The sequence below is a fragment of the Callospermophilus lateralis genome, chromosome 4 (genome assembly GCF_048772815.1).
Source record: "Callospermophilus lateralis isolate mCalLat2 chromosome 4, mCalLat2.hap1, whole genome shotgun sequence".
Classification (NCBI taxonomy): Eukaryota; Metazoa; Chordata; class Mammalia; order Rodentia; family Sciuridae; genus Callospermophilus; species Callospermophilus lateralis.
The window spans coordinates 156,853,802-156,870,230 of record NC_135308.1 but is presented as its reverse complement, the minus strand read 5'-3'; the positions used below and the strand labels follow the sequence as shown (position 1 = coordinate 156,870,230).

Genomic DNA, 16,429 nt, shown 5'->3' with positions numbered 1-16,429 from the left:
TGTTTTACAGAGGAGGACTGAGACAACTGGAAGAAGGACCTGAGCAGGACAGGCCAACTGCCTCCCTCGGCCAGGCCGTGGTCATCACAGGGAAGCGTGGTGCCCACCCCCAGCCCGGGTCGTAGCTGTGAGCGGAGTGCTTGCTACATTCCCCACCTCTGCAAGGGCTTCGGGTGGAGCCGGAAGATGACCGCACACGGGAAGCTGGCCCTGTCCCTTGCCCGCAGGATAATTCCCTTCCTCCCTTCCTGGAAAGCTGTCGAGGAAGGAAGCGTGGCCGCCCCCAGAGTGGTCAGGGAAGCTTCGAGGAGGAAGCCAGCCTGCCGGGGCTGTGCGTCCCCTGTGCTGGGGACGCAGGGCCAAGCGTTATTAATAGGCCTGGCTCAGTGGGCCCAGGGAGGTGAATGTGATACAGACACCCAGTACCGGGGCTGGGGAGTACCTGACACCGCAAGGGGAGGGGGCTGGGGGCGGGGAGCACCACCTCCCAGAATAGCCAGGAGGGAGCCTATTTAAGTGGCCAGCCACCCCCAGGCTCACTCCCCGCAGGACTCCCACCAGCCCCGCTTTCAGTGCCGACTCCTGCCGTCCACTCCCACCCGAGGTGAGTGGCAGCCGGGGGGGGTAGTGACCCTGGATGGCCACGGAGTCCAGGACTAGAGTGAGTCCTGAGCACTCCGCCCTGGCCCTAGGTGAGCCGGGCAATGCCACCCCTTGGCCTGGTCGCAGGTCCCCATCTGTCCAACACCAGAGTGGAGCCAGACACCTGTGAACTCTCGCGATGCCACCAAAGGTGCAGGGAGGCAGGAGGAGGGGGCATGGAGGCCTGGTGTCCACCAGGCCTGAGGGCCGTGGAGCTGAGGGAGACAGAAGGAAGGAGGGGCGGAGCCAGGCTGGGCCCCAGGTGCCGGACTTGGGGACCCTCAGGAGTCAGAGTGTGTTTTGGTCACATGGGACTCCACTGGCCCTGGGCACTAGGGAGGAACACTAGGAGGTCACTGAACTCCAGGGGAGGGGACCCTGAGGTGGTCCTGTCACTTAGGCTGATCACAGACCCTTTCTAGCCTCCGTTCCCCATCTCCACTGCATGAGGGTCCTTGGCGGGGAACCAGATTCTCCCACAAGGCCCTTGAGCAGCAGGCCGCCCAGCTGGGGCAAGGGGCAGGGCGGGGCAGCACGGGCAGCAGGGCCAGGGCAGCCGAGGGCCCGGGAGGCCTCACGCCCAGGGGTGTCTGGCCAGGACTTCAGCCTGGGCTCCTTGGATGCCAGCTGGCTGTGGGCTGAAGGAGCTGACTCACCGGGAAGGGGCAGCTGGAGCCAGCCACTCCTAAGGCTTCCAGGAAGGGCACCAGCCAGGCCTGAGCCGGAGACGGTGTTGACAGTGAGTGTCAGGGAACTTGAGCTACTGGGCAGCTGGGCTGCTGTCCCTGGTCCCCACACCAAGGGCCACCACAGTCCCAGCCCTTGCCCACCTGCCTAAGTTGGAGTCTCAAGATCCCACTAAGAGGGACAGGGCTGGGGACCTCCAGCCCCTGCAACACAATAGAGGGAGACACAAGCTCAGAGATGAAGGTCCCTTCCCAAGGTCACATGGGGACTCAGTGCAGCCCCAGATCAGGGTCCAGGCCCCCACCCCCTGTCCAGGGCTCACCCTCGAGAGGCAGCCGCTGCAGCCAGGATGTGTGGGAGACCTCAGGCAAGTGCTGGCTGGCACCTGCCTCATTTCCCAGAGGGGGCTTTAAGACCATGGAGCTGGCTGGGTGGCCAGGAAGTGTGGCCTGAAGGTGTCACCTCTCCCCCAGGTGAACACCAGCCTCCCGGGAGCTTGCATGGACATTCCAGGTAGGCTCCATGCCCCCAGCCTCCCCAGAGAGGTTTGTGGGCAAGGGGCATCTGGACCCCAGATTCCTGGACAGGAGAGACCAGGAAAGCAGGAGCTCCAGGAGAGGCTTTGTGAAAAGTCGGGCTAGGCAGGAGAAAAAAAAAAAAAAAAAAAGCCCTGTTAAGATGTGCATCCCTGGTCAGATGGGGGTCGCAGCTCCAGCTGAGAGCTTGGGCAGCTCTCATCTGTCCCTGTCCCCACCACCCCTTCCTTGGTCTGCGGGTCAGGTTTCCTAGCCTCAGCGCTCAGCTTTTGCAGCAAAAATTTGCATCTAGGACAGACAAGAGGTTTGCATCGGGTGGAGAGAGAATGGGTGCTGAGCCGAGGGGTCCACGGGGTAGAGGCTGGACCCTGCGTGTCCAGTTATCTTTCCCTAAATGGGATGTCCTTCGAGGTGCCCAGATTCGAGCGGTGCCTCCTGCGTGCCCTTGACGGCAGGCGAACTCCCCAGCCCCGGCTGATGGCTCGGGCGCCCCCGAAATTCCCGAGGGCGTGCTTCCCGGGGCCACCTGGCCGCAGACCCCGGGATCTGAGGCGGTCGGGGCCTGCGCGGCGGGAGCAGGTGGGCTGCGGGGCGGCGGCGCAGCAGGACTGAGCGGCTCGGCTGCGCGCAGAGCCCGGCGCCCCCTGGCTAGGTGCCAGGCCAGGCGGGCGTGCGCCGGGCGTGCGGCACTGCAGCGCCGGTCATATGAGCAGAAATGATGAGAAAAGCACTTTTTAATCTTTTCGCACTTGCTCTGCCCGCTCAAACAGTTGCAGGATGTCGATGACAGACTTGCTCAGCGCTGAGGACATCAAGAAGGCGATCGGAGCCTTTGCCGGTGAGAGCGCGCTCCCTCCCCATCCTCCCCTTCCAGCCTCACCTGCGCCCTGCGCCCCGCCGCCGGCAGCCAGCCAGTCCCCTGCAGCCTCTGCCCACGCGTCCGGAGGGGTCGGGGCGGGGTGGTCCTTCGCGTTTCCCCAACTCCGCGGGTCGGCGGGGACTTGGGGCGCTCTGCGCGGCGGGGAGGCGGGCTGCCCGAGAGCCGCGAAACTTAGGGGCGCAAAAGGGCCGACCCGGGACCAAGGGCAAAGACCAGGGTCGAAGGAGGGACCTTGGGAGTTCTGTCGTGCTCTGGGGTTTCCTCTCAAGGCTGGGGGGGGGGGGAAACGCAGGCGAGCCTCTCTCTAAGGGACCCTTTTCTGGACAAGACTTTTCCCTGAAAGAAGGTGGCCCATTGTTGAACTAGGAGAATGCCCGAGCTCCCTCCCTGGGCTTCAAAGTCCCCTCCCTGGGTCGGTCTCAGTCTCACCGGCCACTGTGATCTTCCTGTGGCCATGCTGCAGCCGTGCCCAGGGCGTCCTCCGCGGCCCATCGCCCCCCACCCCCCCTCCACCAGTGCTTCCAGCCGGTTCAAGACTCAGGGAAGGGCAGCCCCCCCCACTACCTCTCAGACTGCCAGGGATCCAGTGCATGGCCACTGCTGACCTTCCCCTCCCCTGTCACCACATGGGGAAACCTCGGCTAGGAGAGGACCCGAGACTGGGCCAAGGTCATCTAGCCAGGCAGAAGAGGAATGAGAACTGGGGTGGCCTCCAGAACTTGGTCCCCTACCTTAGAGTGAGGGTTACAGGGCCACGTCCCCTCCTGCCCGCTCTGGACAGAGGGAGAATCTGGCACCCCCCCATACACACACACACATGGGTACATCACCCCCATTGCACCCCCCTTCCAGGGGTTCTAAAAAAGGAGCTCAAGACAAACTGGGGGGCGGGGGTCTAGCAGAGAATCCTGTGTCCTTTCTGCTTGGCACCTTCTCCCCTGGACACAGGAAGCTCTGGGGAGTCACCCTCCTGGGGCATTGTGAGAACCACCTCTGTAGCCTTGAGCCACCTTGTCATCTCTAGGAGAAACTGAACTGGGCTTTTGTCACACACACACACACACACACACACACACACACACTCGTATCACACACTCATATCACACACTCATCATACACACCCCCAACACACGCACACACACACACACACACACTGCCACTGGAATGAATCTCTGTGACAAAGCCAGGATTCTTGGGTCCCCCCTCTTCCTCTCACTGTGTGACCTTGACATACACTTGTCCTCTATGTCTATCTTCTGTGTGGCCAAGAAAGAAGGTGGCCTCTCCCCGGCCCCAGTGCACACACCAGGTTCACACCAGCTCACTTCCCAGCCTGCTGTCACCTAGGACCCGCCGGAAGGCGGCATGGAGAGGGTCTCAGGAGGCCAAGGTCTCCCTTTGGTTCCTGGGGGCTCCCTATTTGCAAAAGGTACAGGTGAGGGGGCTGTGCAGGCTTGAGAGGCGTGACCTTGGACGAGCACCTTTCCCAGGCCTCCCGCAGGACTGACCTCCCTTGCCCACGCCTGGCAGTGGAGTCACCCGGACACCAGGACACCCCTCCCGGCCTTCCTGGGCCTCCTCTTGTCCTCATTTTCCCCCGCTCCTCCCACCAGCTGTCGACTCCTTTGACCACAAAAAGTTCTTCCAAATGGTCGGCCTCAAGAAAAAGAGTGCGGACGACGTGAAGAAGGTGTTCCACATCCTGGATAAGGACAAGAGCGGCTTCATCGAGGAGGATGAGCTGGGGTAAACTGAGGCCTGGGGAGACTTCCGGCGGAGGCCCAGGGAGGAAGGGAGGGTGGTGGCTGGAACCCCTCCTTCCCAGTCCCCACCAGGGCTGCCCTTTCCCTGGCACCCTTCACAGAAAGCAAGGGCTCAGGCCCAGGGTACAGGGAGAAGATGCTCACGGCACCGTGGCCTCCGGAAGAATCAACCCTCAGCTCAAAGTGCAACTAACAAGGTTAAATTATAGCCACTTAATACGGCTAATGGAATGATGCCTCTTAATAATTCAATACAAACCAAGAGGTGGTTTTCCTGCTCGCTGGCACCGTAGGCACAGCCGGGGGCTTGGTTCCTGTAAGTGCTGCCCTGATTCCCCGTGGAAAAGGCACCTTCTGTCTGTGCAGACCCCACCCCTTCTGGACCAGGGTGTCTAGAGCAACTTCCGGGCAAGCCAGGGGCCCAGAGCCAGCCCTGGGGATTCAGGGGTCCTTGGAGCCAACCAGGAAAAGGCACTGACTAAGAAGATTTGCAAAAGTGCATCTGGGAAGAGCCCTCCCATCCTCCCGGCCCTGGCCACCTGGCCCATGTCTTCTGCCAGCTGTGCCCTAGGATGTCACTCTGTCCAGGACTGCCCTGGATTTCATCAAAAAGAGCAAAAAGAGGGAGGAGAGAGGGTTCCTACTTAAAGAGAACTCCCCCCACCTATCTTGTCTCCCCCAAACCATCCCACAAGGTCTCCTGCCCACCCACACCGGGCACTAGCCTCTCCCTGCCCTCCAGGCACCTCCTTCTCCAGGAAGCCTCCCCACAGTGTACCCATCCCACCACATGTCCCTCCTGGAGTACATGACCTCCTTCCCATTGATTCAGGTGGCTTCCTAAGATCACCACAGTGCGACCAGCTTCCAGCCTAGCTCACCAGAGAAGTCATTTAGTAGCTGTTTATTGAATAAATAAAGAAATGCAGGTGCCCCCCCCAAGTAGGCTCAACCCCGAGGCCAGCCTGTCCCCCAGCCCACTCGCTTACCAAGGCACAGCTGCACACACGCTCTCTGCCCGCTGCCTGTCCCCGCTGCCCCTTCCCCACACGGACGCCACCCTGCCGTCCACACGATGTCCCTCCTGGGTGACCTTGACCTGACTCGCTCCTCATCTGTCTCCCTTTCCTCCGCCAGATTCATCCTAAAAGGCTTCTCCGCAGACGCCAGGGACCTGTCTGTGAAGGAGACCAAGACACTCCTGGCCGCTGGAGACAAGGACGGGGACGGCAAAATTGGAGCTGACGGTGGGTAGCACATTGTGGATTCTGGGATGTGTGGATGCTGGAAGTTCAGAGCCGTGTCTGCCACCAGGAAGGGGAGCCTGGGGGGAAGGGCTCCCGTTAGGTCTAGCCAGGCAGAGAGAAGCTGCTGTGGAGTTCCAAAGTCAAGCCCAGTGAGTCTCACACATGCTGGGTGGGAATCCAGGAGAATTTAGGATTTTTCCACTACTTTGCCCAGAGTCGGGTCCTGCACTGGCTGTGTGACCTTGGGCAGTCTCTCTCCTTCTCTGAGCCTGAGGCTCCTGTAGGTAATCTAAGGAGATGAGGCCAGCTGATCCCCAAGGACCCTCCGGCTCCCATTAGTCTCAGATCCCAGGGATGGAAAATCCTGGTCTCCTATCCTCTGCAGCATCTGACCCTGGTGTCCTGTAACCTTGAGCCTCAAGACAGCTTTTAACTTCACTCAAATATACTCTTCTGGTATGACAGGACAGGCAGGAAAGACAGCCAGCCAGGAACCAGCCCCAATAAGCGAGAATGGTTCTCAAAGTTAGCTGTTGGCACAGGCAAGGGGCCAGTGGGCCACCCGTCCCACACCCTTGCCCACTCAGCTGGACCTAGTATTCCTGGGGACACATTCCAGCATCACGTTTTGCAGATGGCCAAACAGATGTTGAAGGGCTTGGTCTAATTCAAAGAGCCAGGACCTGGAGGTGGAGCAGGGATTCAGAACCTGACCCGAACGTCCCCACTGCCACCCCCTCCATGACAGGCCTTTCTGGCGGTCTAAGAGAAAACTGTGTCGGTGCCTCTGAGTTCCACCCCCAGCCTCCTGACCTTGGGGAAGTCCCGTAACTGCTCCGGGCTTCACCTTCCTCGTCTTTGAGCTGAGGAGGACGAGGGTCTTAGAGCGCTGTCCTGAGGCCCAGATGTGTCACTACGCAAAGGGCCTAGACGGGGTCAGGCGCAGAGCAGGTGCCGCGTGTTGGGAAACTAAGATGAAATCGGGACTAGTTTGCGTTCGTCCTTGTGCCGCGGGGTTTGGCCCATACCTGTCCCAGAGCAGGTGCTGCATGAATATCTGTTGCTTGAGTGTGAATTCCCGGCCCCCATTCTGCTTCCTCTCTGCCTTCCCCGGTGACTCTCTGGGGTGTCACCGAGTCCACTGGCCTGCCTTGCCAGCACACGGGGCGGGCCACTTATCTCTGACCTGCTTGGGCTTGTCAGAAATTCAGCGACTGCAGACCCAAAACTACTTTGAGAAAGGTACAAGAATTCTGAAACTGGGTCTCAGTTTATTAATGTTTATTTTGGCCAGAAACGAGAACGGAGACTCCTGACCAAGGTCAGACGCAGGGAGTGCCCTGGCCACCTGCCTTCAGCCTCCCTCTTGCAGCTGAAGGAGAGAGGTGCTTTTCAAGGACCTGAGTGGAGGGTCCTGGGAGGTGTTGGGCGCTGAGCTGCTCTGGGTGGCTCGGGTGAGTGACAGCTGCTCTCTGCCCCAGCTCCACCCCCAGCCCTGGCTCCACCTTGAGCTCAGCTCCAGCCTCCAGCCGACCTCCACCTTCCATTTTAATCTGCGGCCAGGAAGCCCAGCTCAGAAGCCTTGGGCAGATCTTCACTTCACGGCTGGCTGCTCCCAGGCCACCTGAGTGATCAAGAGAAACCAGGGCAGGCCCTCCCCTGGTTCCTCGCCTCCCTCTCCCTCCTGCCATACTCAGGTCTTAAAGAGCCAACTGAACTCTTCCAATAGACATTGTCTGAGCAGCAACTTGGTGTCCGGCAGGGAGGGGAAGATGAATTAGACCCAACTTAGAGTGGCACCATTTCCTGGCTGGGAGCCCCTGAGCAGTGTTTCTGTAACCCTGAGTCCCAAATTCCTCAACTGTAAACTGCCCAGGATACCAAAGAGTGTCTAGTGCAGAGTTTAGTAAGTGCTCAATAAACAGCAGCCAGGATGCTTTTTTTTTTTTTTTTTTTTTTTTTTTTTGGCACTAGGGATTGGACCCAGGGGTGCTCTACCTCTGAGCCACATCCCCAGCCCTTTTAATTTTTTAATCATGAGACAGGGTCTTGCTAAGTCACTTAGGGCCTCACTAAATTGGTGAGGCTGGCCTTGAACTTGCAATCCTCCAGCCTTGGCCTCCCAAGTTACTCTGAGGATAGTTGCGTGCCACCATGCCTAGTTAAGATACTATATTCACTTCATCTGCACTTTGCTCACAGTTCTGGAAACAAATGGCACTACAGGGTGAGAGTCCCTTATCTAAAAGGCTTAGGATCAAAAGTGCATCAAATTTCAGACTTCGGAATATGTGCATAGTCTCATGTTGGTATTCAAAAAGTTTTGGATTAGGGATGCTCAACCTGTACGAGGCAGAGCAGAGAGGTGTAGGCAGGGCGGGGGGGCACTTCATGGGGACTAGGAGGCACTGGGCTAGGATGCCACAGCAGTGGAGGGTCCAGGTATCAGCAAGGTGGCGAGGCCGGTGGCGAGGAGATGGGTTCGCGGGGAGAGATGACAGTAGTTAGCTGGGCATGTAATGTGTGCCAGGCCAGTGCTGGTCTCCGTACAGTGTCACCTCTTTTACCCAGGAGGACATAGGTGCAGCACAGAAAGAGCAGTCAGGGAATCCAAGGCCACTTGGCCGGCCAGTACGAGAGCCAGGATCCAACACGGTCTACGGAGGGCTTGGGCCAAGCCGAGGCTGACCGAGCTCTAGTCAGGAGCCCGGGGTCTGGGGGGACCAGAGCAGCAGGGGCTGGAACAGGCCTGGAGCAGAGGCCCCCGGGCAGGCGTGGGAGGGGAGGCAGAGCCCTCTGCGGGGCCCAGGAGCCATTGTGGCTGGCACCCTGCGGCTTCCCCTAAGGCCCAGAGGGTCGAAGCCCACCTACCAGCGTGGGATGCTCTCCTGTCCTGGGACCCGGGCAAGTCACAGAGATCCCTGGCTTTCAGGGAGCCTGGTCTTTAAAACCAACGTCAGGCCACTAGCCAATCCCTGGGTCCCTTCCAGCCCTGGGATTCCACAGTATGATCCTCTGCACAAACGACCATGAGTGGGACTTAGACCAGCTGAGTGACTTAGTGACAACAGCGGTGACATCGAGCCTCATGGAGCACTTCAGGGTGCACAGTCCTTCACGCATTTATCTTCCGGGCTATCCTTGGGGTGGACACTGTGACAATTCCCACTTTATAGACACGGAGGCTCAGAGAGGCCAGGTTTGCCTGAACTGCCATGGGCAGGGAGAGGAAGGAGGCAGGCCTGGGCACAGGCCGTGGGGCCCCAGGGCACGTGCCCCGCGGCCACCTCCTTCTCTCACTCAGGTTCGGAGGCCCCGCCCATCGGATGACGGCGGTATTGACTTGCTGCTCGCTCCGCCCCCTTCACCGTCAGCTCTGCAAAGCAGGGACATGGTTTTCTTCAGTTCTGATCCCAGCACAAAGAATAGGGCTGCACATAATGGGAGGACGAGAAAAGTCTATCGGACAGACAGATGGACGGATGGGTGGATGAGTGAAGGAGCCAGGCCCAGCCCGGGGTGTGGAGGCAGGGGCTCTCTGCAGGCCCGAGCTGGAGAGCTGGGCAGCAGGCTGGGGCTTGCTTGCTGCAGGTGCTGAGGGGCTCAGGACTGCCGCTGTCCCCAGCTCTGTGTGTCCTAGGAAGGGGAGCGCAGTTTACCATGTTCTTCAACCTCCGAGGCTGCAGGGAAGGGGAGGAGGACGAAGTCCTAATAATAAGCCTTTCCATTCTCGTCTCCGGGGTGACTATTTCCAGGAAGCTCAAAGACTTTTCTAGATGTGATCGATTGAGTTTCAACAGCCACCCTGAAAGGCTGGTGCCGGGCTAGACAGCGGAGGGTTAGAAAAGGAGAGAGAAGCTGGAAAGAGGTGGAAGGCACTTCCTCAGGCGCCCCTGGACTAGTGGATCTCCACCTGCAGCGGCCTAGGCCCCCCAGGGCCCTTCCCAGCATGGATGGCCTCTCCCACGGTTTGGGTGGGCCTGAGCATTTGCATCTGGAACAAGTAGCCATGTGGTGTAGACAGTCAGGGAGCTGCACTCTGAGAGCCACCGCCTGAGGACAATCCTAGGAAGGAGGGGCCAGGAGTGTCCACTGTCCCCACTTTACAGGTGAGGAAAGAGAGGCACAGAGAGGCCATGTGAGGTGCTCGGGGTTACCCAGTAGCAGAGTCAGGACTGAGGCTCTGTGTCCCTCTAGGATCCACTGTGACCCTGCCTCCCTGGGCATTTGTCCCCAGCCTGACTCTCTGAACTGGAAGCCTCCACAAGGAACAGACAGACCCACAGACATTGAGGTTAGCACCCAGTCCCACTCCTGGTGGGACTGCTCTCAGGTCTTTTTCCTCCTTCAACCCTCACGTAGCTCCCCAGATCTTTATTACCTGCACAAACAAGGAAACTGAGGCCCAGAGATGCAGAGCAACTTGCCCTGAAGCGTGAGACCCCTTTCAAACTTCAGCTGCAAACGAGCTCTTCCCCCAACGCTGTAGGAAGGTCCGCACACCCCACATCCACATGCGCACGCGCAATCCAAGGGCATTTTCCCTGGGACCCAACCCTAGAACTGGATCCGCTTTCCTGTGCTTTAGCCCTGTTCCAATTCAAGAGCGTTTTACTTCAGTGCTAAAAACATTGAATCCTAATTATTTCCTGACCAGGACGACTGACCACCGACCTCCCGTGCCTGAGGGCTTTTGCCTCTCCTGCTTCCTTGGGTCAAAATCTGTTTTCTCTTATCCTTAAGTAACCTGTTTCACCTGGGACTTGGGAGTGAGGGAGTTGACTGCCAGACCATGGGGACCAGCCCTGGGAGTGTCCCCAGTGTTTCCTCCCAGGGGCATCTGCTCCGTCATCTGCAAAGTGGGGATAAAAATACCTCTTGCCTCGGCTTGGTGCGGTTAGGGGAATGTTCTGGAAATGATTCCTTTCCTCTGAATTAGACGAATGCTTTTTTGAAAGTCACCTCAAAAACTTTTTAGAAGCTGGGGAGTCCTGGCCCTCAACAGAAATGAAGTGGAGTCTAGTGTCTAAGATGGGAGGGAAGCGAGAAGCCTGGAAGGACCGTCCCCTGCCTCCCGGTGCTTCCGGCCTGCCAGCCCCTTCCAGGATTGGGTCCCCAAGCCGGGCAGGATGTACACCCTGGCAGGGCCCCCGGGGTGGCCAGCATTTGGTGGCATCTCCTCCTGCCATCCCAGCAGCCCCAGGAGGTCTAGGGGACAGACTGAGAGATGTGAAACTGAGGCCCGGTGGACAGAGAGTGCCAAAGTCACCCGGCAAAATCCTTGACCGAGTGGGACCTGGGTGTCCTGACTCCGCCTCCCCCCTCGCCCAAGCTGAGCTGAGACTTGGAGTTATAAACGGCTCCGGCGCTTAGCAATCTGCTCTCCTATTCCCGGGTGCACTCGCGCTGGCTCGGGCCTTATGCTGAACTAGATAAGACGGAGCCGGGAGAGGAGGAGGCTGCTTATGTAACTGGCCTCCTGGAAAATGGAGCGGCCGTCAGGGCGAGAAGATGGTCCCGCCCCATTCACCCCGCTCCTTCTGTCTGAGGGCTGCAGTGGGGACACAGGGCCGTCAGACTCGAGAAAGAGATGCAGCCGGGCACCAGCCACGCCGGAGCTAGAAGCCTCCTGGCTGGGTGGCTCAGCCTCAGTTTCCCTGTAAGTAGAATGGGGGTAACGGGGCCCGAGAGGATGAACTGGGCTCACACATGGGGCAGCCCCTGGCACCAAGGGCGCCCCCAGGACAGTTTATGATGCCTCCCTATGGCTGTCTGGCTTGACCCCAAATGACCCTGCCTCCCAGTTCTGCAGGGTGGGAAAGTGATCTCTGTTTGCAATACCAATGTATAAGAAACCGAGCCGGGGAGCTATTTAGAGGCGAGGTGATAAACCAGGAGGCTGGTCCCTTCATCCTGGTCATCACGACAGAGGGAGGGAAACAGCCTTCCAGACGCTGACTCAATGAGTCTCAGTTTCACTTGGGGCTATCAGCATATGCCGCTCCCACCTGTCAATAGCTTCTAAATTTGTCCAGTGTCCGCAGCACCCAGGACTGGGGCAGACCTAATTAGGCTAATTGCAGTTTCCTAAGGGAGAGTAAAGAACAGAATCTGCCCATCCTCCGTCCGCTGCCCCCCTCCCACCCATCCCTGCCTTCTCTGCCTCCGTCTGATTGGGCCAGGCAGACCTCAGCAAGCCAGCCCTAGAGGATGCTGGGGGCAGCCTCAGGCTGCAAAGGTAGGGCTGGGCTTGCCCGTCCTACAAGGGGAAGAGCATCTGGATCCCTCCGAGGGGTCATTTCCCTCATACCTCAGCAATCAGCACTGACTTAAGGCGGTCACACTGTGCCTGCCCCGCCTGCACCGGGCGCCTCCATCATTTCCTGTGGTCCTCATATCATCTGTGAGGAGAGGGTCTCAGGATCCCCACTGTACAGATGAGGAAACCGAGGGCCAGAGCTGACCATCCACAGAGGGGTGTGCTGGAGGCGGGAATCTAACTCACATGGAATGGGTCCTGTGGAAACTTGATCAAGTCCTCTGTTTAGGTCCTCCTTGTCCTCCTTAGGTTCAGGGGCTTTGTGGTGGTTGTCATTTCAGCGCTCCGACCCATGTGGACTGTGCTGAGGGGATCCAAGGGAGGTGGAGCTAGCACGCATAAGCCGCCTGCTGTGTGCCAGGCATCTTTCTGTATTTTATCATCTGTTTTCCCTGATAGCTGTGTAAATAGCCTGTACCCTCCTTACAGATGAGAATACTGAGGCTCAGAGGGGTAAAGTGGTGACCCATGGCCACCCAGCCAGGCGGTGATGGACAAGACAGTTTCAGAGATGGGGATGGGGAACGGAGATAGGGAATGAGAGGGATGATGGATTCCAATAGCGGCAAGAGCGACAGCCATGCTGACAAAGGCTTCAGGTCTCCTCTCCCCAACGGCTTGGTGTCAAAGTGGCTTGAGGTACAGAGAACCCTGATCACAGTGGCCACCAGGTGTGTGCTGTGCCCTGGCCCTGACTAGGAGCTCTAGCTAGATCCTGGGAGCAGCCCCAGGAAGCAGGAACTCCCATGAGCACCATGGTACAGACGGGGAAACCGAGGCACAATGCGTGACCTAGTCAAAGGTCACAGAGCAACAAACAGGAGCTGGGAGTGGACCCCAGCCCACTTACCCCAACCCAGTAAGAGTAGAAGATCACGTGTGAGATGAGAGAACCCGACCGGGAAGGGCGCGGCACCTCGTCCAGGGACTAGCAGATGACTGGAACCCGTCCTGCAGCATGCCATCCCGTCCCAGGGTGCAGCCGCCGCTCTGCTGGCCTGGGCTTCCCATAGTCTTTGTGCACTTGCTCATTTGAGAACTGGGCTTTTTTTCATTTTTTGGAGGGCGTTGCTAGGAAGGCTGGGGCTGACTGGCTGGGTGCTAAGGGCTCTGCCCCCGGACAGACATGAAGGTACCAAAGAGGTGGCCCCTGCCCGCAATGTGTCTGCAAGTGTCCTGTTCAAGGTTCTGTGGGGATAAAATTAGAATCCAGTGTTTCCTGCACGGCCAGCCAGACGTGGCTGTCGTGACCTCCTGGCTGCATCAGGGTGGGCAAAGGGCTGATTAAGAGGCTTTTAAAAGCTACAGAATATTCTGAATATTTCCCAGAGTGAGGCTCCAAATGCCCAGCTTTTATCCCAGGAGACCCTCATTGACACCCTGGGTCCTCCCACACCAACCGCACCAGGTCCCCTCTAGTGTGGGGGTGAAGACAGTGTGTTGCTGATGAGGAGCCAGGGAGCCCCCAATTTCCAGCATGAAGAGTCAGACCCAGTCTCCCCTCTCGACGGTCTCCAACAGGAGCAGTGTTGGTGACAGGTTTGCGCCTCCTGTACCTCAAGGCAGAGCATCTCAGTGGCCTAGGACAGGGAAGGCTGGCTCCCTCCACTCTGCCAGATTAAATGGCACTTGAAGCTGGAGTGGACTCTCACTTCCACGGGCCACCAGCCCAGCCAGGAGCAGCCCTCGCACTCAGCTCCTGAGGCCAGAAGACAGACTGTAGCTCTGTGTCTTATTCTCCGCAAAACTCTGACACCTCCCCTCTCCAGCCCCATTTCCCCATCTGTAAAATGGGAGTATCTCACAGAGCTCTTGAGAGAATTCAGTGCAGTTAAACAGTAGTTGTTGAAACTTAAGGACTCTTAAGCCATCCCATCCACCTATGAACCCATTCACCTATCCATCAATCCATCCATCTATCCAACTATCCATCCATCCATCCATTCATCCATCCATTCATCCATCCATGCATCTATTCACCCACCCATACATCCATCCATCCACCCATCCACCCAACCACCCATCCATCCATCCATCTATAAATCCATCCATTCACCCATCTGTCCATCCATCCACCCATCTATCTATCCACCCATCCACCTATCCATCAATCCATCCATCTATCCATCCATCCATCATCCGTCCATCCACCCACCCACCCACCCAGCATTCACTTATTAGCACCTGCTGTGTATCAGGACATTCTAGCTGCTGGGAGGCTGAACCAGAGAGAGACGGGCTCCCCGCCCCTCAGAGTTTGCCTTCTAAAGAGAGGAGACCAGTAAAAATAAGCACATAAATAAGATCATTTCAGGGTGTGCTAAGTACCGTGAAGTAAATAAAAAAGGGCTACTGTGACAGACCCACGGGGGTGGTGACATTTGATCTGGGACATGTGTCACTCTATACTAGGTCAAAGTAGGTCAGAAACTCCAGCAGAGAAGGAGGCTAAGACCGACTGTAGCAAGAGTCCCATCTGCTCTGCGACCTTGGTCAGGCGACTGAACTCTTGGGCCTCAGTTTCCCCAGCTGTAAAACGCAGGCCAGGGTGAGTCTCCCCGGAGGTAGTCGTAGGATTCAGAGGTTGGCGCTCGATAAATGCCAGCTACTAACTGTAAAGATGACTTCCTGGAAGAGCCCCCGGCCCTCTCCAGCCAGTCCTGAAGGCTCACGGGGGACTGTGGCGGAGAAGAGGGCCCGGCGGGGGGTGGTTGGTCCTGGGCTGTTTCCCGGAACCACTCAGCGGGAGAGCCTTGAGCCTTCAGGACTCTCCTGAAGGGGAGGACCCTCGCTCTCCACCCGCTTGAATTCCTGCCCAGACCCCACGCCCAGGTCACCCACCTTTCCTGTCCTGGGACAGTCTAGGAACAGGAGGGTCTGGTGTCCCCTCAGCCGGCCAGAGTCAGTGCCAGGCTATAGCCGTGATATGGCATGTGGGTCTGGTTGTCCTTGGTTTTGTTTTTGTTTTTTGTTTTGTTTTTACTTTGGAATAATTTTAGGAATACCAAAGAATTTCGGGGATCATGCAGGGCCTTGTGCACCCTCCTCCCAGCCCCCCAGGCTAGCACCTTGTATCACCATGGTTCATGACAACCCCACGGAGCCGCATCGCGGGGTTTTATCCACATGTTCTGCACCAAATCCTGGCAGGGCAGCTGACCTCAAGGGGGTCCCAGGCGCTTTTTGTGGCCTTTCTGAAGCCATCGCGGCCTCTCCCTTCTCTCCGTGGTGTGTGAGAGATCTGAACCCTGGGACCCCATTGTCCAGCAAATGGCCAGGCCTGCCTGGAAGCCCTGGCCCTTGACCCCAGCCCGGGCCCTCCCCACATCACCACGCTGCATTTACACAGGCATCGAGGACTGACCAGGACCCCACCCTCCCAGGCAGGCCAGAGACGTGGCGTCCCAGAGTCGCTCAGTGGTACACGGTGGCAACACCCTGTCCTCCCTCGTCTCCTGGGGGGAGAAACAGAAAAGTCCAGAAAGATCGCTGGCTGCAGAGCCTCGGTCTCCTCATCTGTAGAATGAGCGTAATAATCAGTGATGAGATGATGGTCAGGGTCAAGTGGGATGCTGGATGTGGAGTGTTGAGGACAACGGCTGCACACAGTGGACCCTCGGGGACTGTCAGAGCCACGATGGGAGCTGACAGTCATGTGATCACGGGTCCCGCTCACCGCGTTCATTTATTCCCTCTCTCGCTCATTCCGCCACATCCGGCAGCAGATCCACGAACCTGGGGGAAGCACAGAGCTGTGCCCTGCGTCCCTCGGGGACAGTCCCTCTGCGTCCTCTGCCTCCGATTCACGGCCTCTGTCATTTCTTTTGCAGAGTTCTCCACTCTGGTGTCTGAAAGCTAAGAGGCGCTGCCGCCCGGGGCCTCCCCCTCTGCCCCCGACACCCCGTCTCAGCCGTCCTGTCCCCTCTGGATTTTCTGTTGGGTTTATTTATGTTATTTTTTACTCCCCCACCCCCTGTGGCTCTCAAATGACACCGTTCTTCTGGAAAATGCTGGAGAAACAATAAAGGTCGTACCCGTTGGACTCCATCTGCATGGGAGGGCCAGCCTGGCGGGCACTGGCTTTCCAGGGACCCTTAGGCGGGGCGGGGGTGGGGGGCTACACAGGAGGAAAAGATGTGACGGAAGGGAGGACCCCCGGAGCCTGGTACTGAGCATGGCCCTCCAGGCGGGTCGTCCCTTTGAATCCACTGCACAGAGGAGGTGACGGAGCTCCCCGCCTCCAGGTGCCGAGACTGAGTCTTGGAGCCGGGAAGTGATGCGCTGGGGCCCCGCACCCCACACGGGCGGGTGCTGGGATTGAATGTGGGTCTACGGACGGACGGACGGCTGGATGG

The 16,429-nt window shown here is 58.3% G+C and overlaps 1 protein-coding gene across 1 annotated transcript; it reads left to right on the top strand.

Moving 5' to 3' along the window:
• The first annotated feature begins 536 nt into the window (after positions 1 to 536).
• Positions 537 to 16,116, top strand: Pvalb (parvalbumin). The gene is made up of 5 exons (XM_076855126.2): positions 537 to 604; positions 2,636 to 2,703; positions 4,359 to 4,491; positions 5,646 to 5,755; positions 15,905 to 16,116. Exons 2-5 carry the CDS (start codon positions 2,643 to 2,645, stop codon positions 15,931 to 15,933), a joined length of 333 nt encoding a protein of 110 aa, XP_076711241.1. The 5' UTR covers positions 537 to 604; positions 2,636 to 2,642; the 3' UTR covers positions 15,934 to 16,116.
• The last annotated feature ends 313 nt before the right edge of the window (positions 16,117 to 16,429 follow it).